General features: G+C 33.9%; 1 protein-coding gene across 3 annotated transcripts in view; it reads right to left on the bottom strand.

The window, feature by feature from the left end:
- Positions 1–26,376, bottom strand: part of atl (atlastin GTPase) — a 74,966-nt gene that overhangs the window by 10,853 nt on the left and 37,737 nt on the right. For all 3 annotated transcript variants that reach the window (XM_085948469.1, XM_085948468.1, XM_085948467.1), the window contains exons 3-6: positions 3,605–3,751; positions 2,998–3,153; positions 1,262–1,411; positions 487–625 (exon numbers count right to left, since the gene is read on the bottom strand). In XM_085948469.1, coding sequence (XP_085804595.1) covers positions 487–625; positions 1,262–1,411; positions 2,998–3,153; positions 3,605–3,751 — 592 coding nt within the window. The remainder of the gene's footprint in view (positions 1–486; positions 626–1,261; positions 1,412–2,997; positions 3,154–3,604; positions 3,752–26,376) is intronic.

The raw sequence follows: 26,376 nt of genomic DNA, 5'->3' as shown, positions 1-26,376 counted from the left end.
TTGGTATTAAAACACTTCAATTTATATGTACTTCTCTTTTTAAATATACAGGTATATTTGGAGGGTTTGCAGAAACATCTAAAAATAAAATTTTACCAAGGGCGAGCGGAGCCAAATTGATGAAGATTGTTCAGAATCACGTGGTCAAAAGCAGTGTCAAACTGGCGACAGAAACTGTCTTTCAGTCAAAAATCATCAATCAATCCCAGAATTGAAGATGTTGAACATAAACTATTAAGAAACCATGATTGTAAACTGTTGTACCAACATCTCTGCGTTTTTAATAACATAGATGCAGCAGAGTCTGAAACTCTACCCTTAGTTAGGATTTGATAGCCCTGCTTTAGAATAGTTATGTAACTAATTCAAAACATCAGATTGGGACCATGTCAAAAGACATATTTCAAATCAAAATTAATAAAAATGTATGACTTATTTAAAACTGTAATTTTAATGTCGTAATTTCCAAACAGCTTGAAAACAAACCTGATAACCGTCCATCAAAATTGGGGTTAGTGGCGACTTTAAGTCCAGGGTGGGGCATCAGGTAGCAAGCGATTTCGGTAAAGCAGGATGTGATATGTTTCCTCAAAGACTGCAGCTCCGCATGCTGCTTCTCTGACACCTGCAATATGCAATAACATCCATTGAACAACGAGAGATGAATCATTTTAATTCTATCATTCCCCACACAGATGACACAGCAAACAATATTTTTACAGCTTATCACTTGTTAATACGATTTAATTGTATAATATGTCCTTTAGATGGATATCTGTGGCAGTAAATCAACATGGAAATAAAAAGAGATCACATAAAACAATATCATGACCAAATGTACTCTCACGTCCTAGTAGACACTCGCTCGTTACACTTTTGATGAATAATATGATAAATGAGGAGACACCCTGTGCCGGTAACACACACAGGTGGTTTGATTAACGGAATTGGCAGAGACTGGGATAGAATTATGGTTTCCACGACGGTTGCACTGGACACGTTCATGGTATGCACTTGTTGAGTCACCCGGTGCGCGGCACTTGATGTTCAGAAATAGTATGGTTGTAAGTATTCGATGAATGACGTTTCTATATTAATAGTCGGTAGACTACTAACTCGTAACTGTGTTGTGGCGACAATACTGAGGATTTGAGGTAGAAGGGAAGAAGGAATGAGAGCCACCATAATTGGCCCAACCACAGTCTAATTGTAAAAGATCCTTGTGTTGGTTTCAATATAGCATAATAGTAAAAATAATTACCTTAAGTCTTCTTTGTAATATTAATTGTCCCCCTTCGGCACCATACGGCGCTTCATAAGGAAAACTCCAATCCCTCACTAGGAATTGCAATCTCTGGAATGGTTTGCGGCCACTGTCTGCCAATGCTAGCCTTCCATACTCTGTGAATAGCTATAAATGCAAAAAAAATATTTATTATCACAAAAAAAACCTTATTTCAATAATTTTTTGTAAAAAACACTTCTCAATCATGGTATCAATAGTTACATCAATAGCTATAAATAGTAGGTAATTCAAAATGTTTTTACTAAGATATATCTTATTTCAGAATGTAAATATTATTCTTAAGATGTTACATAGACTACATTGAGAAATATTATTTTTTATGCAGGTCTAGCCAAATTGACAAATGTCCACTTAGGATAATATGAATGTATATCAGAGTAATAATATAAAAGAGAGTGGGTATTGTTCGGCTATATGAAGCCGTGTTTCTTACGTATAACGCATAGTAGAACCTCAACTTTATCATTATTAACTTAACTATGAAACGTTATACCATCATGTTGTTTCTCAGTACGGATACCAAATTTACTACTACTAAACTGCTACTAAACACAACATAGTTAACCATATTTTTTACTAAATTAACAAAATAATTACCACTAACTTTATATTTAACACAAAATTAATAAACATCAGCAACACATGCTTGCAGTTTTTAAATGACTAGTCATCCAAACCAATAGTTACAGTCGACGTGTAAAAAAATATTTAAATCAGCTGTAGAAATTTTATTTTACTCCAACGCATATTGCGGAGAATATAAACGTGCCGAATGCTTTCTCACTCGCACTTATGGTTCGTTTTTGTTCAGTCCTTGCTATTTATATTCTTATATGTATAATAATTATATAAGTACCTGCATGGAAATGATTCTATTAAAGAAATTTTTCATTTTATACAGGAACTACTTCTTTTAGATTAAAATTGCACTTGGGCCAGTACTGCATTAAAATAGCGAAAGGCATTGTATTTTACATTACAGAAAATTAATGCCTGAAAGTAGGAGCTGGATTTGGGGCCTTAAATTTGGACCACACGAAAAATAGGAACATTTACATTTTTTACAAAATTTTTATTAGGTCGTATTCTTATTTGTCCGGTGGTTGTTTATCCAGTACAAATCTTGCAATCGATTTTTAACAAACTTCCCGACTAGCTAGACATTTAAAACTTTTAGAATATATCAGAACACAATGCCAATGCATTCTTTTAATACTTTTAGCCATCTTTAAGCAGAATTGAATTCATTTTCAGTTAATTCTGTTTTGTATGGAAAGTTATTTCGGAAGAAATCCGTAATCCAATTCACTATTATTGGTTGCTAGGGGTCTGGGGTCCTAGCAACTAGATTATTAATATATACGTGCGTTACTATGGAAATAAATATGAATGTGAAAATGACATTTCAGTATTATTTCTACCAATACAATTTTTTTTGATCGTTTAAGCTAGTCAAGTCAAGTTTATGTGATTCAACAGAAAATTTAAAAAAGTTGTATATAAAAAGTTCTTTTTATCTTGTAATTATTTTTCTATATTCAGTTAAATTTATACATGATCTTTATTGCTGCACCAGACAGTGGATATATATATATATGGACTGGAAGGTTAATTCAAGTTTTTTTCTTATAGTTAACGGTCAACTATTAACGATTCACTTACGGAGTGGGAAAAATATGCAATAAAATTACCTGCAAATGTTGAAGATCATCTTCTTGAATATTTTGTGATAAGTTATAAATCTGTACTGAGGACAACATTGTGCTGAGTGCAAATACTGTTGCGCAATCTCTGACTGTACTTTCACTATCAAACGCACCCTGCGTGTCCATCAAAATGACTGCCACCTAAAAATTCAAAGTAGACAATTAGACAGTGATTCTAACCCAGAAACGACAAAGTCCAAGATTGTGATCACTGCAAGACAATTGTAGACCTATAGTAGGTTGTAGAGAAATAGGTAATGAAGGTCGCTACGAGTTACATGCATTTTGATAGGATGTTGGTAGCAACTATATAAACTGTAGTGAAAAGCAACAATGCCGCCGAGCGCCTTCCGATTTGGTTCATCGCATTAAGTTATGGTTGTGTCATTGCATCAAGTTACATGTCTTCCATAACTATAAACTTATCAAATGGATAAAATTGGCGAGTTGTGGTCACCTCAATATCGAAGACCGTAATTAATCACTTGCAAATTTTTAAGATCAAAAGCTCACTATCTATGGTAGAATTTTTGGGATTTTTTTAAGACTCTTATTCTTTTAATGAATGCCGGTACAAAATTCAATGACATACCTTTTCTCCTCCGAGTTGTGTGAGGAAAATCTCTGACCAAATGAGAATTCCTGTTGTGTCTCTTTCTGATCCTCCACGCCAACTGAATCCTTCCAGTGGACTGTCATCGCTTCCCAACCATTCGTTGCCCGTCTCTTTCAGAACGTACTGTGAACAAAAAGAAAAATAGATTATATTATTATTTGCTAGACACAATGACGAAATATGTGAAGATGTGATACTGGATTATATCTTTCAAGAATCTTGCATGCTTCTTCATAATTCCCGTTGGATCAGGGTTTTATAATACCATTATTATATTACGTCTTCCGTTGTCACTAAAATCTATCTTAAAATTTGCATATTGTACGATGGAGTGAGAGAACGAATGCTGAAATAAAAATAATGTGTAAATCGTGACATCCCTCTCCTGGGCACTCTTAGAAGAGAAGGCCGAATGATGATGGTAATATCTTTGCCGGGAAGGTAGACGCAATGAAAGACAGATAAATAATGTAAAACACGTAAAGTTAGCAAATTTTCGTCAGAACAAACACATTTTTAATAAAACTCGATAAATATCTAAAATTACACTGTTAATAATAAGACTGTTTTTTAGATGGAGATATATTAAGATTATATCAACAATATTATGTAGTCGTACTAATAAAGCCATGTGTTCGATCCCGCGACTGGTCATATAAAAATTGCATATTGTTTTATCAACATGTGTTTGATCCAGAGCAAGGACCAAATGAGTTGGACAAATAACTAACATCCGTTCCTCGTACATAAACTATTAATACAACCACCATATTCTGAATATGAGCGAAAGTGGTAGGTAAAAATTTGTTTATGCTAAATGGCAGTATGACAATTTCACCCTGCTACAATGGAAGAAGGTACCCAGTAGCACAAAGTTAATAAAAAGATCGTTGAAACAAGAAAGGTTTGCGGTCACAAAGAGAGATGGCATAATGAGGCATGTACAATTTCAAGAAAAATTCAATGACTAGAAGAAAATCTATAGATAATAATTATTACGTATACGATGAAGTTTGCAAAAAAATTAACTGTTCCAGAGGCAGCATACTAATATTAATCGCCTTATCACAAGCACAGCTGATAATGTGGCCAATACTAATTATTTCTTCACATCCTTAGTCATTCAGATAAATCAACGAGTCGTATCTACCATGGTACCAAGAAGTGACCTAACATGCCTGCCTCAATTTATACATCAGTCAGTCTTCATTGTCAATTTCACACTTGCACTAAAAGTAGGGGTCGCTAATTTTATTGTCAATATAATTAAAGGCACACATTTTTTCCGACTAAAGCGAGATATCAACATCAGGTCCCATTATCTCTTTTTATCTTCAAACAAAGCATAATATAATGGTTCCAACCAGTAGCGAAGGGTGGAGCTAGGCTGTTAAGATCCGCCATAAATAGTGCACATTAAACTTTGTTAGTCATACGTAATTGTTTTTATTGAACTAAGACTACAATTATTTACAGATGGTATTGGTTGGTTTTTAAAAATAAATTAAACCCTGCCTAACCAAACGATAACAATTTTGTTATATTTTGGGTGATATGACAAAATTATGCACACTTTTTAATTTATATTTAATTGTTTTCATTGGATTAAGAATACATATTACACATATTATTGTTGGGTAATTTTTTTAAATTCATTAAGCCCTGCCTAAACCAAACTATAATAGATAAAACATATTCTAATGGATTTAAATTCAAATTCCATCAAGTATCTTCGGTCGATAGTATTAATATTATAAAACATATTATTCTATCTAGAAAATATTCAAAGTTATGTATGATTTAATTGCATAATTTTCGATATTGTATAGATAGACGAGTATTTTTTGACTAATGTTTATTACATGGCTTGGTTTTCGCAGGGTTTAATTAAATGTTAAAAACTAACTAACATCATCTGTAAATAATTGTAGTCGTATTTTAATGAAAACAAATACGTATGACTGACAAAGTTTATTCATTTATTGGGTACTATTTATGGCGTATTTTAGCAGCCTACCTCCACCCTTCGCCACTGGTTCCAACACAGTTTTCGTTCTGTTACCAATTCAACAATATTAAATTCATTCCGGAATCATTGCCAAGTGCAATAGTTAATAGTACACCTTCTAGGTATAGTACAATTTATTTAAAATAAATCAGTGGTATATAGCTCGTGGCCCCTTTGACTGATGAAAAATGCAATAAAAAAACTTAAATATGGATCGCTAGTAAATAAAAAAAGGTTTGACAATCTGTGAGATACAATGTATTTAAGGTTAAATGAAACAAAGCATTCGAACAAAAGACAACCTTGACCTCGGGACAGATATCAATTACATTTTAGACTAGATGATTGTTTTCGAAAAACGAGCCATGCGTTTTATTAGCCATAGATAAAGTAGGTGACATGTGCAAAGACGTGGTGAGGCCTTCATCCAGCAGTCGATCAACAGCGGCTGAACGATATCGAATATTCACGAGCATGTTTCGTTTTGAGGTATATTGGCATGGACCCTACAGGGGGGGGGGGGGGTTGACTGGGTTCTAGCCTGGGTGCTTGGGCTCTGGGGGGCCCGGCGTGGCGAGTCGACCTGATAAGTGAGATAAACACACATCACAAATTAGTTAATTAGGAAAGTCACCTGCGGGGTTATTTTACTTAAAGATTATTAACATTTTTAAATATTTGTGTGATGCAATTTTTGATTACTGAGTCGATATTCGACAACTCTATAATTCAAGTGGATTTATCCAATACAAAAAAAATGGTAAAATACATTCATTTTATCTAATACCCAATACCCTTAATTGTATCTAAAACACTTTTTAGAAAATGGTTATGCAGAGCGTGCCACTGCCTTTATACCTAGTGATGGGTAGGGGGGCCCGCTTCAGGATGTAGGGGCCATGTATATTGGTGTTATTTGGATGCCACGACTAGTTTGTAAAACAATGGACTAACCTGTAAACGGTTCTGAGTTCAATTCCCCAGCTGGATGAAAAAGCATAGTGATGACATGATTGTTCATTAAATATTTTGCTATAATGACCTTTCTTCTCATATTAAGTGATTAATTTCACAATTAATCATCAGAAAAAGTGGTACGACAATAATTGCAATATTGAGACAGCAATTTGAGCTATAAGTAATATTTATTTTACGAAAAAACCCGGTGTTCGAAATGCGGCCTAGTTAACATCTCAATCATTTTAATATCTAACTGTAGTACATAATGTTTGAGGCTTTCACGGTTGTTTTTTTATCGTAGTAGATTTTTGGGTTTCCACCGTGAGCCATGACGTTTTTAACCGTAATCCATCATCCCTATTAAAATTTTCAGGGTTTCTATGGATTTCGATGGCCTCCTCTACCAATCGTGCGAAATATCCTTTATCCATAAAACATGATATCATCTCTTGATAATGGTCTCTGCAACGAGCCCGAAACGTCGAGGAAAGAAGGAATAAGGACACACGGTGGAAACCCAAAAATCTACTACGATAACTGTAGTACCTTTTTATAAAATTATAATAATATGTAAAATGACATTGCTAAGTGACTAATCCAGTGATAGCAAACCAATGGCACGCGAATGTTTTATTTTCAAGAGAAAAAAATACATATAATTTAAAAAAATCTTTTTTTACAAATAAATACACTACTTATGTAGTAGGTACCTATAAATAATATTAAAAATAATGACAACATATAGCCATGCGTATTTTCTTCGATTTTTTAAATTTATTTTTACTAGTAGGCATATTTACAAACCGATGCGCAAACGGAAACGACGAAACTCGTGTATAAACGACAGATTGTATAAGATAGCAGGCAAATACTCTTCAAGAATATGCATTACGTTTTAATGTAAATATATAATAGCATAGGTCGGTCATTGGGCTTTATGCATCACACCTAATATTATCGCACTGGCCTCATCAGGCGGCGGATAAAGCCGCGCCTTCGTAAAAGATATGGCTAGAAAGACAGTGAAAGATAGAATCTCAAGAACTCAATAATTGTAATTTTTAAACTTTTTTAATAGAATTATTAAAAACTACTTTTATATTTTTTCCCCATAAAAAGACTACTCGGCACGTCAATCGCACAAGTCGAAAAATAATATTTGGGAAATTTTGGCACGCGTACGAACGTAAAAAGGTTCGCCAACCCTGGACTAATCGATACTTTAAATCTCAAAGCGAGGAAATATGTAAACAAATCATAATTATATATTATCTTTGATACGTTATTCCTATGGCCCTGTGTTGCATCATTGATCGGGCGATTCGCCGGACATTCAGACAAACATCAATACTACATTTTTATAGGTAAGTACCTACATAGTGGCAATAATAATGAAGTAATGCATGCATAGATTCCAAAAACAAACTCAGTCATAGACAATCGATTTATAAAAACCGGTTTATAGCGGGCGTCGGAATAATGCAAAAAAAAAATAACAAAGCAGAACACAAGAGTCTGCACGCGATTGCTATTTTGCGCCAGTGTCGATGAAATTATTCTTAATTCAAAAGTCAGCTTCATGAATAGCAAATGTTTCTATATTATTTTCCTTTGTGTTACCTTTACAATCCAAGAGAATAGTTTGATAAGCCATCAACCTGTCCTAATTTCAAAACAAACTACAAAATATCCACTGATAATCGAAATATTACCTATGCGTCTGTATCAATTTCGTACATGTGTGTTTGGATCTGGCACATGGATTCAATCCTCGTAAATAGCAGTGGCGAAGGGTGGAGGTAGGCTGTTAAGCTCCGCCATAAACAGTGCACATTAAACTTTTTCAGACATTCATATTTGTTTTCATTGATATAAGACTACAATTTACAGATAGTGTTGGTTAGTTTTTAATATTCATTTAAACACTGAGAAACCAAGCCATAATAGATAATAGTCAAAAAATTCATGTCTATCTATAAAATATCTAAAAATATGCAATTAAATCATATATGACTTTGAATATTTTATAAATATAATAATATTTTTTATTTATTATAGTTTGGTTTAGGCAGGGCTTAATGAATTAAAAGAATTAACAAACAATATGTGTAATATGTATTTTTAATCCAACGAAAACAAATAACTATGAATGAAAAAGTGTGCACAATTTTATCGTATTGCCCAAATTAGACCAAAACTATTATGGTTTCGTTTAGGCAGGGTTTAATTGATTTTTAAAAACTAAGTAACACCATCTGTAAATTGTAGTCTTTGTTCAATAAAAACAAATACATAAGACTAACAAAGTTTAGTGTGCACTATTTATAGCGAATCTTAACAGCCTACCTCCACCCTTCGCCTCTGGTAAATAGTATATTAAGACACATTCACACAGTGTAAGAAAATGGTATTTACTTAACTATGGACATAGCTATGAACAATATGAATCGAATCAGATTCATTTGTGATTAATTGTAGGTATAGCTGAACCAATCATTATTAAAACCTGCAGATTGTATGTTTTTTCCAAGGGATTTCCCGTCATTCACCAGACGGATCCGGATATCTGATCTGGATTTTAAGGAAACGGATGTGCTCAAAAACACAGATTACAGATGTATGTCTTCACTGTGTTTGATTGTGTATCTATCAGTTACAATCAGCCATTACACGAGCAGAATTTAAGACGATTTGATTATTTTTGTTCGCGTGTAAGTTGTATTGAAGGTTTGTGCAATATATTCTGTCAATTAAAAGTTTTTCGAAATATAAGTATTTACCAATACGATTTCAATGTGAAATACATTATCGACATAAGCCGAGGAAACAAAATGTTCAAAGATCAAAGGGTCCAAAAAGTCGTAGTTATCATAGCATCGTCAAAAGTGAGCATACTTTTCTAGTTTAGGTAGATACTCAGAATTTGACTAATCAGCGTTGCCAACATAACGTTTTTCTTGGCATATCTAACATTTCTGTATAAGCATATAGGTATCTAGCTTGAAACATAGACATCTAGCATAATATAATATGTATGACGTTAAATCTGGCGTTTTCCAACGAAATTCGTCGAAATTTCCTCAATCGTAAGGGAGATCAGTAGGGGTCTGTTATGATTGGTAATTGCGACAATACCTCTAATATAATTATGTACTGCATTTGCATAAATTGGAAGTACAATGCATGAATCCTCACCCAACTCATCGAGTCCGTCACGAGACGCACTAGGTCACGAGTCCTTCACTAGACATATTCAACGTCATTCCACACGAATGAAGTCTATCAGTTCATTAATATAATCAATCTCTTGATCACATCAATCTCACCAGTATACCATTATCCGCGATTATAATCTCACGCTGTCACAACCTTTGTCATCTTTGTATTCTGTATCGATCAATAAACTCTTCTCCAAACATTCATGCAACGACTTTGTCTTTCCACCTCGTCATGTACCGCTAAAGAGCTTTAAAATATTAATATCATCATCATCATCAGCCTGAATCTATCCACTGCTGGATGAAGGCCTCTTCAAGTTGCTTCCACTTATCTCGGTCCTGTGCATTGCGTTGCCACGTACTTCCGCAGAACTTTATCATTTCATCGATCCAGCGGCCTCTAGGTCTACCTTGTGGACGTTTTGTACTTCTTGGATACCACTGGATGACTAGATTTGTCCAACGATTGTCTCTTCTTCGAGCTATGTGTCCAGCCCATCTCCATTTAAGGCTTTTAATAAACTCTATTACATCGCAAACCCTTGTCTGCTTCCTTATCCACTCATTCCTCTTTTTGTCCTTTCGCGTTATGCCCAGCATGCACCTCTCCATACCACGTTGTGCTACTCTAAGTTTCTGGATCTCTCTTTTACTTAGGGTCCATGTTTCACACGCATATGTCATCACGGGAAGCACACACTGGTTGAACACTTTGCGCTTTAGGCACAGTGGAAGGTCACTTTTGAAGACATTATTCAGGCGGCCAAAAGCACTCCAGCCTAGCTTTACTCTGCGAACAATTTCATCAAATATACATCCATCTATAGATACTTGTTGTCCCATATAGATATAGCTTTTCACCTGTTCGAGCTGAGTGCCATTGATGAGGATCTCTTTTTGGCCTGCAAAGCAGTTGAACATGACTTTCGTCTTTGTTACATTTATTTTCAAACCTACTTTGTTGCTTAATATAAACCTCCAATAACACCATATTTAGTCGAAAATCAACGGGCTGACCTAACTCAGTAATAACATAATTAATGTAACATACGATAATATAAGTGACATTCAAATTTCATAGCCGCATTAATTTCCAGTTGGATGGTATGGATTATAATATTATTATTTTAGTTACGAATCAATGAATTCTTCAATACTTTTGTTCTCGTGAAAACAATGCCTATAATAATGACATCATACATAGTTTATTTTCAATCTCCTGAAAACAAACATTTTTTTCTGCCAACTAGCTTATTTTCCCTATCCGGCATATTTTTTTATGAATGACAATTGGCAACATTGGGACTAACGTTCGTTAATTGCTATATTAAGCCGAATAATTGATCATTGATCTTACCGGCGCCAAAATACTAATCGCCCAGTGGTCAGAGGCTTGCAGATTTCGGCACCAATTTATCGCATTTTTACATGTGAATGAGTGAACTATTATTTACTTGCGAACAATGAAGGAGAACAGAAAATCATTACATGGCCGTAGTCGCGCATGGCAGGCGAAATCTCCAGCAACTATTATTGACACACCCGCGTATCCAATTTATTTTAATGACTAAAAAGTATCAATAATCCACGGCGTGAAATTAAACAGAAAATAATATAGGTAGGTACCCAGATACCCGATGAGGTGATTGGTATGCTACCTATATTCATGGACAAATCGAATCGCGCGATAAAAATACTGTTTACAGGGTAAAAAATTAAGTGTTTCAAATAAATTGAAGTACGATATTTCACCTTTACAAGAGACACTAAAAAAGGAAAAGAATCGTGCAAATTTATCCCGCCGCGTTGATAGATTGTTAGAAAATTGGCGGAAATACTATGTGGCATCGAATGCGATTTGTGGAAAAATATTTGACCACTTACGGCAGGGCATGTACCTTCTTCCTAACCCTGCGATGTCGTCTATCTTTCCCCGCGCGAAGAGATCAAATAAAGAATAAAGAATCTTTATAACTTACATAATTGAAATACATAGTAATAATCATTTTATACAACGCTTGTACCAGAATATGATTGGAATACTATATAGCAGTGGTTGCGAACCTTTAGCACGCGAGATGATTTTGCATGGCACGCGAATGGTTTATTTTGAAGAGAAAAAAATACCCATATTAATAATGAATGATAATATATATAGCATTGTATAAAAAATAGCAAGCAAGAAATCTTCAAGAATAAGCATTACGTTTAATGTAAATATATAATAATTGTACATATAGGTTGGCTTTATGCGCACACATGTAATATTATCGAACTGATATCATCAGGCGGCGGGGGAAGCGTCTCTGCGAATTTGTAATTTTAATCGATTTACAATGCTTGAGACCACTGTAGCGAGAGAATGCCTCATCTGATCGGAGCGATTCTGGTGTCAATTTGTGCTTAAAGAACCAAACTAAGTAATACAGTAACAACCATTTCATTTCTACCCGCAAAAATTGCTGTACCAAATAAGAAACAAAAACTTGGTAGAGCTAGTAGTAGTAATTCTGGCAGACAGTTCCAAATTAGTGGACCAAAATGTATGGCGTACTTAATTACGTACTTGAAAAAAGTGATAATGGTATAATGTATAAGTACTATGTTCTGTGAGTGGTATCTAGAAAATCATCATTTTTAATAATTCTTAAAAACTTTCACGCCAGACAGTGGAAAAATAATATTTGGGAAATTTTGACACGCGTACTTAAAAAGGTTCGCGAACCCTGCTATACAGTGGACGATTTTTTTTTCTGAAAACCTAAGTAAATTTAATTGATTTATTTTTGAACAGAGAATTTCATAAAATTCTAAATAAATAATTTTGCATTCAAAATATGTTAGTATAAATAAATACAAGTACCTATGTACCTATCTAATATTGTATTACTTAATATGCTGTACCTATCATTTGACGAAGTCCTAATGAAGCGGACGAGATTATTATTAAACTATGTAAAATAAGTATTACGTATTTACATTTTATTTTTATTGCTGAAAGTAAGGCGTGTGTTCAAATCTTACACGGCAGAAGATTTTTCTAGGATTTTTGTAATAGATATATTTCTGGGGATTTTCCAAGTTATGAATTTTCTAATGTAGAATGTGGGGACACTCACAAATAGTGTCAAAATGCCAAATAAATTAATGACAAATAAATTTAATGTGTAGGATTCTGGGAATAAAATTACAAGATTCTTTTACCACTTCATCAGCTGAATGCAGAACTATTATAACTCACATTTGAAATATTTTGTAGAAGAGTTGGTTCTTGTCGGCGGCAAACACAATTTGAAAATATCCGATATACCTACTGTATTATTTGTTATGTTCAATTATGTTAGGTCAGGTGTTCATTCTTGAATTCATGAATTTTGCCAAAATCGGCCATGAAAATTGACGCGGTTCCCGCCTGGCTTCCCGTAAACCTTTTTAGAAAGGGCCTACTTCAGATTTTTATATAGACAAAGTGTATGCAACATTTTTTTCATCAATAGTCCTACTAAAATATGATGCGTACACTTATCCATAAAAATAATACATAATTCCAGTAAGTTGTTTCAAAAAACTCTCCTCAAAATTTTCAAATGTATGTTAGTACCTAGGTATAGTCTAGTTACATCTATGTCCTAGTTCTGTATTCAGCTGAAGTCCTGTTTCTTAAATTAGGTATGTATTGCAACTCTAGATAAAATCGTTCAGAACTGAATTTTCGTCAGTTGACACGTCATGACGATGAAATTAACAATGTGTCAGCAATGAAGAACTTGAGAAGTAATATTATTATAACCTGGATTGCACAATGTGCAAGGAATTGAACATTATTTCACAATTTAATTGCTACCAACTTTCAAGAAGAAATTAAAAAAAAAAAAAACACGTTTTCAAAAGAGCGTCAGCCATTGCTGGTTATTATTTCTGCAACATGAGTCAACATGACCGTCAAAACGATAACTGTTAATGATGACAGCATTTTATATAATGAAGTAATCTCTACTCAATCTATAGCATTTGGTATTTCTTTGTAAGGCAACATTATTTACCGGTGCGCACGGCAAGCTCGACTGTCGTTTCCGGGTTTCCTCGCACACGTGGAAAATCGCTTCCCACGTCAAATGTTTGTGACGGAAATAAGAAAAGCACGTTTTTATTTTTAATAGGATGTCAGCTAACTCGTGATATTTTTTAAAAACATAGGCGTTAGTTGCTAGAAATAGTGCAGTATTTTTTCTCGAAGCAGTACAAAACCGATTTCGTAAGCACGTCAATTTTAAAGCTTACTGTTATGAATTATAATATTTATATAATGACAGAATCGACTTAGCTAATTCTATTTCGACCACTGCATCATTCGTGGTACCATCTTTGCAAAGTCGACGTTCTCTATCTGATCAGTATTTTCTTTTCAAAATTATCAATGGTTTTGTCGACTCGCCAAACCTACTCTCGAAAGGGTGGGTTTCCATTATCCACCAAGCTTTGTACCATGTCAGTCGTAGCGATTCTAACTATGAACAAAACTCTTTTATTCGGCGCTCTTGTTTAAATTACAATATGTACATATTTCTCCACCGTTGATCCTTTCAATAATAATTCACATGTTTCGTTTAAACGCACTTTCTCCAAAATTTTGTATAATAGACATTGATCGAATTTTAAATGTATGCTTTTTTCCTTTCTTATTATTTATTCTCTTTTTCTGTTCTATCTTAGATCACCCATATTGTGTATAAATTTTAATAATTCTTAAAAGACATATTAATAATTATAATACTATATATTGTAAGTATTTATATATTTAAAAGAAAATGTTACTGTTTTGTCTATAATTATTCATTATTCTTCCGCATTTTTCATACCCCACCTACCTACATTCTTAACGCGCCCAGACACTCATGTTTTGATTCTAGCGATTCAACATCTGGCCTATAGTTATCATAATGGAGGTGTTATGTGCTGCTTCAACAGCCTCTCGATGTGTGTACAATGATACAGACATCATGAGGGCACGTGACATAAACTCAAAACAAAAAAACGCCCGGATTCACCAGAAAACAATCCATACAATACAATGCTGAAGAGAGACGCGATGTGGCGTATTTTTTTAGACTTTCGACAGATGCAAGAGATGCTCACGTATCAATCGTACCGTCAAGAGGTTATCGTGTACGCGTGGCCTTACAAAGCTGATAAAATCCGACGCAAAAGTTGCTTCCTATGTTCCGATCAGGTGTGCTTTGATCAAAAAGTTGCAAAATTGCTATGACTTCCGGAGATAAAAACCATCCGGATAATAAACCACTCAGTAATGGTGATGCGGTCACACCCACTTTTGTGATTTATGTTTTAATCACATTTCAGTCAAAATGCCAACGTTGGACCGCTGCCTCGGATCCATCATCTCGTTATTGACTAAACAGCGTGATCAGCTGATAATCACGAGAGTGTGTTTATTTTGGTGTCTCGTCTGGGCAATCCATCATTATTAGACACCGGGGGAACACCGCGTCAGACTCGGACAAAATAAAATTGACCGTATCCCTATAATAACCAGACGACATTATGCGCACGCATTGACAGACTTCGTCAAGGGATATTATCCATTCATCCAATATGAAGTACACGGATTTTCATTATTTTTCGAATAGCGTCGCGATCGACATTGCCAACTTAGCGTTTTTCTTGTCAGATCCAGCATTTTTCGATAGGCACCTAGCTTGCAAAAAAAGCATCTGTAGGTACCTAGTTAATAAGTAACTTTATTGTGGGTTTGAGAGTTTAAAGTGACATTATTGATAATTCCACAATTATTGAGAAATTGATGTTGACAGCCATTTCGGGCTACAATCCTATCCTTAGAATGATCCAACTATAACTCAAGTTAAACTAAAACAATATGGAGTTATAACAAGTAAAAGTCAGTTAAATTTTATAGATATGCTTTACTGCTGTTCACTGTCAATATATTATCTATTAGAGGAAAAATTCCACTGTTTTCACCAACACTAGATCAGGACCAGTTTCGTCTGTCTAATAGACAAGTTCAACATTTACAAAAAAAATCGTTAATTAAGACAGATTAATAGAATTAGTACCTAGGCATTCTGTTTTATATTGAGTATTTTAAAATAGGTATATAATGGCGTTCTAAATACAGTTTTCGACGTGAAATAGAGATCAAGTCAACCGTTAAGGCTAAATGATAACATATTAAGTTTTGATTCAACTATTTCTATTCAAGATTGCACAATATATACACAGGATTTAATAATGTGACGTGGATTTTGGTTCCATGACAAAACAGAACAACGATAAATATAACTATGACCTTTCAGGAAAAATATAAATTTAATATTGAAATAATTGTCCTATCTCTATTATGTTGATAGATTTTTAATAGCACAGATTTTCAATACGCCATAATAAATCAAATTATATACCTAATATCTGCATTCCTAATCGTTAGAAAGCCTCAAATAAACGGGACTAGACTCGGTATTGTCGGCAAGCTTAGGATATCTCATCTTAATCAATATCATAATATGTTCAAAATGATTGGGTGACTAGGTACAACGAAATAATGACGTAACCTGACCTAACTTAACCTAAATAGATTCCACAAAAATTAAAGTTTCATTTTTCCCCTGGCTGTTCTGTTTTGTCACTGTTCTGTTTTGTCCGGTTACCAATTATTGGATTCCGATTATCAATCCGGGATTATTGTGATAGTCAGCAATAAAAATCCGTCACCTTATTAAGTTCACACGCGGATGCGAGCAAAAGTGCATCAAATCTGTCAAGCTGTACTTCCGCCCGGCAGGTCGCTGACCGAAACGAATTAATTGAGCGAGCGAAAAAAATGATAACATCTCCCTGACAATTCGCCTGGTGAAAATAACTTGGCCGGCTTAGCTGTCCGTGAAGTGATTCCCAACCTTGTGACATTTTCTAGAAATTCAAGGAAGACCTGCCTGGCCGACCATAGTCCGGATAGGAAAATTACAAAATAAATATTTAAAGCAGTCTCAAACTACACATGCGAATTAAGGCAGGTTCGGATTAGTCGAGTAGTTTAGTCGAGTGGCGGGTGATTTAGTTACCACTAAATGATTTAGTAACTGAAAAGTGTCCGAACACAGTACATTGGTGAGTGACGTGTCAAAATGAACAGAACACTACGTAACAAAGCAAAAATAAATGATTAACTATTTTTTTATTCAACGAATAATTCACAAAATTTAAGAATGTAACATTCTTTTTATTGAACATACATAATTTAAAAACACTACTGAAAAATATAAATAACCAACATGAAAAAAATCTTTTTTAATAAAAATACGACACCCAGCAGGATTCGAACCTGCGCGATGAACTTGATTATGTATGTTCAAAAATAAATGAAGTTAATAACTTCATTTATAATGGCTATATTAGAATAATTCGAGGAGAAATTCTACGACAACTAATGAGCTTGACTAAAGATAACGTGTTCAGACTTCTCGTGGCTTGTTTAGTATTTAGTGAGAGGTGGTGGGGTCGCTATTCCACCGAAAAATTAAAACAAAATGGATTGACTCGACTAAATCATTTTACTAAATTACTCGCCACTCGACTAGATTACTCGACTAATCCGACCCGGCCTTAAGACCATATTATAATTATAGATAAATATTTTGTTGTCTGCTGTGTAGATCCAACATCTATTAATTTATGCAGAAGGTTGCGTCGTGTATGTGATATCATATGTTCGGGACACAATGGAAATAAGACACAGTGATGTATTTTCTTGGGTTTATATTGTAGCCACTACATTTAGGAATGTACACGGCATTAAATGAATGGGGACACATTGATATTGAGATTCGTTACGTAAGATTTACATTATGATTTTGGTTGAATTCAATATTCACTAAGTTGCGCGTGAATATTTGACTGTACAGTTCTAAGCCGAAATTGCAACTAAATTGTTGGCTGTCATTTCCGCTTGGTATTATTGTCTGTGCCATACAAATGACCACAGACAATAATATGTCGGTTGTAGAGTTGGGTAAACCTCTACATAATCTCATAACCAAATCAAGTTGTATTCAATTTTCTGCAAATTAATTTGCTTGTGCGAATTCTCGCGGAGTCCCAGCGTTACGCGGAATCCCGGTTGGGAATAACTGTGTTGGTTAGTGGCCCATTCACTAGTATTTATATCGCATGAACTTTCTGTCGGCGACATTTTTTATTTCTCATTTCAACTATGATCGCTCAACTCTTGAAGTGCGGCCGTTTGATCTATTGCCCCGGGATTTTCGACATTCTTTTCAGATGCAACTTGAAACAACGATATTTGACAAACATATTATTATTCTTAGAATGTACCTATTCATCGTCAGTGTCATAATATGCCAATTCGTTCATTTATCTAATTACTCTTGTAAAATTTAACGAGTGAACAAAAAATAACGGTAAATTCGTGCGTGTCCGGAAATTTGTACGTATGCAGTTCGCCGTATCACACTTCACCGTGAAATGGGTGGCTCACAATAATTATGGATCAAGTCCAATTTTGTGGCTAGATAAAACAGATTTCTATATTGTGTGCTAATATCACAATCGTAGCTCTACAATTTTCCGCATAAATGACAATACTAGTATTAATAAGTCTATCAAATTGAATGTGAATCATGTCCATTTTGACAGTTCCTTCAGCAGTATAAAGAAAAATTAAAATTAATAAAACCTGAATGTACTTTATGTTTCTACCATTTACTTAAATTGATCCATCTACTATCACAATATAATAGTAAATATGTACATACATACGGTGAAAGCATTCCTGAATTTTACATATGGAGTTTAACTTTAGCTCCAAATATCTCAGGATTTATTTTAATGCACTTGATCCATAATTATTGTGAACCACCCAAATGTTTATCGGAAATACCTATATGGTCGTATTATTAAAGACCGTCCAAACACTTTGGGTCGTATATTACCTACCTGAGATAAAATCCATGTCTAATTAAAACACGGTTCTTGTCGGTCTACGTTTACAGGAAGCCAGCGGCAAACAAATTTTGAAAATAGCCGATATACTGGATTATTTGTTAGGTTAGGTTAGGTACATTATTGTCTGCAATGCTCCACGAACAACGCGTATTTTTTTCATCTCGGTTATCTCTTTCCGATAAGAAAGCTCATGGCGAACTGTGCTACGGTGAAACGTAATACGTACAATTTACATGTAACAAAACTCGTGACCTTATGTGTGTTGTGTGGTTGTATAAAACTACGATTCTCCAGTATGCCAAAATATGAGATCGACATAAATAATAAGTTATTTTCAATATTTACGTCTATATCATAATATTCATTACAGGTGGTCCCGTAAACCCCTCATTGAGTCATATACCAAAACCGACTTCAAAGTCATGGTTCAAGACGACTAGCTTTCAAATTGTTATATATTTAATCAGTTCCGTGGGTTTAACATATTTTGCTTGCGAGTAATTTCTATTATCTATTTTTATTGATAATCAGGAGGAAGAGTCTTTCCTATAGAATTAAAACTCGGTTTAGTTTAGATGCATTACTCATATATTATACTCTTGGATAGTTGAATAAAATGTTACTCGTAAATTGTACGTATTACGTTTCGCCGTAACACAGTTTTCCGTAAGCTGTCTTACCGGAAATAGATGTCCGTATAGCATTGAGATAAAAAGCGCTGTTCGTAGAGCGTTGCAAACAGTAATGTACCAATTTTATTAGATCCAATAAAAACATTAATTTGATATTGATCGTTATCAAATATTTGACAACAACGCTGACATTATTGTCAGATATTTGACAAGTACATACGACTTGATACTTACGAGCCCCTACGAGAATTTTATTATTATACGTTATGATTGTATTTCTAATTTACGCATTTCCCTTGTATTCCGGTGATTATAAGTTAGCGTTTTATTTAGACATTAATATGAACTCAATATAATACGGCCATCTATTTCAGATACAACAGCACACGATGAACTGTGATACGGCCAACTGCATACATGCAACGGAACGAATTAATAATGCGTCCATAGTATTTTTTGAAAAAAAGGCGGGAGCTCAAGACGTAGGTGCCTATCGTCGGTCCACACTACATTAGAAATATAAACAAATATGACTCATATATTTGGACGGTGAAAACAAGTGAATACAAGCATTAGAAACAAAGCGTTGGAGCGGAGCTCGGAGCAGGAGCACGGAGCACTGGGATTTTACCCGGAGCAGGAGAGGAGCCGGAGCACCGGAAATTTGTAGTGCTCCACTGCTCCGGATGTTTTTTTATTATTAAATTTTCGTCCTAAAATCTAATGAAAATAGTATATTTTGACACTTTGCAACACTGGAATTATTTGAAATATAGCAACACTGCCGAGTGATAAATAACCTCACTTTTTTGACAGAAGAGGCAAGACGATTTTGCTCTCGGAAATTTTGTTTAAAATTAATAATGAAAATGACGATTATTTTAAAACTACATATTTTTTTAACATTTGTATACATATGATACTTATTAAAACTTTTTACCCGGAGCGGAGCAGACCCTGGAGCGGAGCCGGAGCAAGTATTAGGTCCTGGAGCGGAGCAACTCAAAAAAGGGTCTGCTCCAACGCTCTGATTAGAAATGTGATGGAGGCGAATGGTCATTGGACGGCGAAAATAATGAACGAACTAATTGTCAATTAGGTGGATATTTACCGAGAGATTATCATAGTCCAGTTTTGTTTGGCTACAGAGTATCATGGGGGATGACAATTGAAAACAATCATGATAACTGGACACCTCCACGTCTATAGAGAGGTCTACAGACCAATTTAAGAAATCCACGAGGTTTACACGCCTCTACAATCAGAACGTATCATTACGACAACTGAATTATACAGAAATATAAATGCAATAAATCGAAAATTACGAAAGACTACGTGAGAGTAAATTCGCGAATAATGCAAGATTATCAAATAACAATGTCGTGCTTTCACACGCCGCCGGTTCCCACGATTGCCTGCAACATTCAGGGGCATCGAACCAGCGGCCGGCGAGACTAGAAAGTCCCGTAATCAAATGTCACATAAAATGCACGCGATACACACATTAGGAGGAACGTTACAAACATGTTTCAGAGCACTTTCCCTCCAGAATAATTTGCCAAGCCTGTTTATAGATTGTAGAAATGCGGACTCCTACGATATTTTTTGTATGCGTATACGGGCATTTTCGCCAAAGTTTGTACATGTTTGAAATTTGGGTAATATTATTTTTTCACTCAAATTAACCATTTTTATATAGCTAGCAGATTCCTTGTTCTATTGCTGAATTGGTGATAGCAATTTTTCAGCAAAATATTGATTAATACAATATTTATATCATTTTTATTATGAAATTGGGCATAATAAGTTTCCGTTCCGTGACTACGAAACTTAGCTTTTAAAACATGAATGAAACACTTTTTATCACTTAAAAGAGCTCTATTAGATTAAAAAAACCATACACTTCAAAATAAAACTACAAATAGTCAAAAAATATTATTGAATTTTAATTCTTGGGCACATTTCGTTCCCCTCCGTTACCCTATGTCTATAATGGCAGAGCATTTTTCCTTTAGTATTTGAAAAAACCAATCAATGTTCGTTCTGCTATTTTTTTAAAGACAATAATCACTTTTACTAAATTTTATTGGAAAAATAAATAAGTTTCGTTATTTAATAATCAAATGAAAAATAGTTAACGTTCAACTTTTTTGGGGACATTTTCGGAATGGAACGAAATGGTAACGGAGTGTAATTTGTAAAGCTTAAGTTACATGTTACCATAAAAACAAATTTTTGTTTTATGAAATTTATTTGAATTTTTTGATAGACAGATAAATATTCAACGTGCGTCAAAATAACAAAACAAATCAAACTTAATCACTAAAATAGACATATTTTATAATAAATTTCACAATACTTGTAAAATAAGGTAGGTAATAATTTTGACACACTATACATTACCATAACTTTATTTGGCATTTATATTATTTGTAACTCAGATAAAAAATATTTTTAAGCAAATTAACAATATATGAAAAAAAAAATCAGCAAGGGATTCAGACGCGAGTTCCTAGCGCGGCACGGAGTATATAACTTTTACGAAAATAATTATAGTCAAACTCGGTTATTACGATCTCTGACATAGCGAGATCTCGGATGTAATAACGAAACATTTGTTGACAATTGGTTTATGATTTTCGCCATACATTTAATTCTTTCACTGTTATAACGAGCAACTTATCGGATATACCGAGCTAAAATACTGTTAATGTGTCGACCGTTTTAAAACATTTCGACCCTAAGCAATAAAATCCGATTGGACAGGATGCCGCCGGGGTCGGATTACGTTTATGACACTAGTAAAGTGTCTAAGTACCTACCTTATTGGTGTTTCACCGACAATAATAAAAAAGTATCCACGCATATGGTTGAAAAATCCAAGGTTTGTGAAGTCCGTAGGTACCTACCAGCGTTAATTACAATAAACAACTTCTTTTGTAGTTTATGAATGCCATGCTCGTTTCGGGGATTTTTACGATGGTTTCCAAATTTTTTATTTTCGGCTTTTTGTGTAATGTGACATGCTCATTTAAAAATACCTATTCTCTGATATAACGAGTAACGCTTATAACAAGCAAATTCAGTCGGTCCCATCTTCCTCGTAATAACCAAGTTCGACTTTATGTTGTCTTGAAATTTAATTGTATTCATCAACATAAAATGTAGCTATACAGGTTGATTGTAATCAAGACGTACTTTTCTGACATTTCGTGAATACCTACAGTTCTAGGTATTAAATCTAATCGAGTACACATTTCTGTTAAACGTGACAAAAAAATACTTTTTCATACATTTTTATAAATTTCTATGCCTAAAATGTATGGAGAAGTTTTAAAATTTTGGTGGCGTATAACAGAAAGAGTATGACAGAGCCAGTGCCTGTCTCGCAATTATTTCAGTCTGGTGTTTTTTCTTTTCCTTCTGTTGTTTTTTTTTATCTCCATACTTTTATGTGCGCTATTTTTGCGTATTCAGACATATCACATACTTTTTTAATCTTTATTATATTATAGTCAGGTTATTTTTTATATTTTTTAATGAAAATATTTTTGTTTTTCATACGAACAGACAAAATAATTTTTTTTATAATCTATGAAGAACTAAACACACACTGTAAACCCAACTTTATGCATGCCATTTCGTTACTTTTACATTCCACATATACGTTACCACCAATATAGTTTCGGAGTGGAAGTAACGGATTCTGTTTCAGAAGTGTTTGAAGCCAAAATTTAGCTTAGTTTTATTGTTAAACCTGCGATATGTTTTATTATATCTGTAGTATGAAAGATAAGCTCCATATGTGTAGTATGTGAAATAGAAATATGTGTTTTCTTACCTTATAAATCGTGGTAACAGTAGTGGAACTTCTTAAATGACCAACCCAGAAAGCAACCTGTTCCGATAGCGATACCGACACACACCAACAATTTAAAGTGTACATGGCGATCAGTGTTATACAAAAATGTTGCTACATTAAAAAAAAACATATTTATAGTGAAAATTTTTCGCCTTCATGCTAAAATCGTGGTAACGGAATGTGGAGTTCCACTTTTTCAAATATCCTGGGACACACTTTAAACGTGATTTTTTTTCAATATTGGTACAAATTTACGAAAAAACTATATATTTTCCAAAAATATATAATGTAAGCTGTTGAAAACACTACGAATTTAATTTTACACACTCAAAATTAATGACGAAATCAGACTTTGTTTATTTGAATTTATGGGTGGGACATGGTAAAAACGCACTACCTTTCGATCTAAATAATCAATTAAAAATATATACAGGTCAGATAGTTGTATTTAACTGATTGAATAGAGTAAATTAATAAATTTGCATGTTAAAAGTACATAACTTTCCAACATTTTATAATATAATAACTATGAAAAAATCAATCAAAGTCATGGGACATGCCAAAAACGCAATGTACAAACTTTGGCGAAAATGCCCATACTCGTACACTAATGGATTGACAATTACGTGTCACATAAAATCTGTACAAAACAAAAGTCAATGATAATTAATGTACCTTCTACTAGAAACGTAACAGGTGCGCAAAAATAAATCTAAATCCAAACCCAAACGATCAGCTTTGCAGGCAATAACAATGGAGATTCGAAGGGATAACGCGGCCATCACGGTGACCAATGTATGGTTAGGAATAGTCTAGCTGCGTGCATCTGTCGCGCGGATACGACAGCAGAAGAAAACATAGTAAAATATTATTATAGAAGTACTTAGAAGATATAAAGCAATTACGAGCTCCATTGAATAATTTACCAAATATAGTTTTGGAATAAAACATTATTTTCTCTAATTATTTTAGCATTTTTTTTAATGGGAAAGAATGAACCGTAAAATAATAATATTTAAGCAATTTCTACAAAATTACGATTCAATTAATTACAAACTCCATTGTATAATTTACCAAAACTTAGTTAAAATCATATTTTTTTGAATAAAACATTATTTTCTCTAATTATTTTAGCATTTTTTTCAAATGGGAAAGAATGGAACATAAGATAATAATATTTAATCAATTTATACTAAAATTATTATTAGTCAATTACAAACTCCATTGAATAATTTACTTACCAAAACATAGTTAAAATCATATTTTTTGAATAAAACATTATTTTCTCTAATTATTTTAGCATTTTTTTCAAATGGGAAAGAATGGAACATAAGATAATAATATTTAATCAATGTATACTAAAATTATTATTAGTCAATTACAAACTACAATTACAAACCAAAACATAGTTAAAATCATATTTGATGAATAAAACATTCTTTTCCTTAATTATTTTTGCATTTTTAGAATGGGAAAGAATGGACTGTAAGATAATAATATTTAATCATTTTCTACAATCAATTACAAACTCCATTGAATAATTTACTGAATATAGTTGACTAGAATCTGTTAAATTATATGAAAATTCCAAATTTTATGGGTGTTGATAAAATAATAATTTGAAATAACCAGACATATAATGTACCAAATATGGCTTTATTCTCAATTTTAACACGACAACGTTTTCAAGAATACCCTTTTATGGTATTAATACATTATACGGGTCATTAATTTTTAAATACTAAGATGAGAAAAGACAAAGTATCATAATGCGATATACGTTTTTCGTACAAAGTCTACATATAAAATACTTTCACGGTTGTTTTTTAACGTAATAGATTCTTGGGTTTCCACCGTGTGTACTTCTTCCTTCTTTCCTCGACGTACACTACACTATAACTCATAATTCTTGATAATGGCCTCTGCAACGAGCCCGATACGTCGAGGAAAGAAGGAAGAAGTACACACAGTGGAAACCCAAGAATCTATCTACATTTATTATCTACTATACGAGGTATAAATGAGAACTCTGCCATTCTGGGCAGTGTTGAACTGTGTGTCCCTGATAACTATCTTAGAAATAGGGAGCATCTGTTATTTATTCTCCCATGGTGCAGAACCAACCTGCCACTGGTAATGCCAATTGGGAGGGCGATAACTATGTTCAACCAAATTGCCTCGGGTGTTGACATATTCCACTTGCGTGAGAGTGAGTTTAGGTGGACACTATTTTATATATTCTTAAAATAGGATCTCCTTAGCATACTCAGTGTACTTCTTTGAACTTATAATACGTACTTGTAATTGTATTTTTACTGCTGTTGTATGTTTATATTATGTTCTCTTTTTATATTTTCATTTTTATCCCTTTTATTACTTTTGTTTCTCTTTCTTTTTTATAATAATGTTTCATGTCATGTTGTGAACGTCTTAAACTTATAATTTGCAATGTCCACAATATAATATACAATTAAATAAATTGAATTGAATAATGTAGGCAAAGTTCGCAAAAATTCACACAGCACTCCGGCCCTTAATAAGTAGGATCCAATATATTATATTACCCTGTCTCTAAAAAGGTCATCTATTTTCAAAGAAACCAAATCATTTTCCTGAAAAACACCTGACGAATATGTTCAACCGTCCACTTATTGGTGTTGACGTCGGTGCTGCACCTCCAAATTATTATTAGTGATGAAGTCAGGTGTTCCACGAGCCAGTCCTGGTGCTCTCGTCAGCTCGTGTCATATTATTAATACTGGGGCCAGTGTTTTTCTCGACCCACTCCGCACACGCCGACCTGGTTCTCTGACGCACTCAAGTGCAGGGTCACCTCCGCGAGGAAATTGAGAAAAATCGTCTCAAAAAATTGCCAATGCCCATAACACTCACGCTTTTGTAGAATGGGTCGTGGGTTTAATTGCTCTAATTCATATTATTGAAAGTCTATCTATTAATATGAGAGATTGTATAATTGGTTCCGGTGCACGTCTACCTTTGTATAGGGCTTGAACAGACAGAGAGCGTTCAGGCGTTCTGCGTTCCGCGGTCAGAGTTCAGCATTCTTT

Source organism: Rhyacophila brunnea, unplaced genomic scaffold (assembly GCF_057557595.1).
Source record: "Rhyacophila brunnea isolate RB1 unplaced genomic scaffold, BYU_Rbru_1.0 scaffold_20, whole genome shotgun sequence".
Classification (NCBI taxonomy): domain Eukaryota; kingdom Metazoa; phylum Arthropoda; class Insecta; order Trichoptera; family Rhyacophilidae; genus Rhyacophila; species Rhyacophila brunnea.
This window is presented reverse-complemented; position numbering and strand designations above follow the sequence as displayed.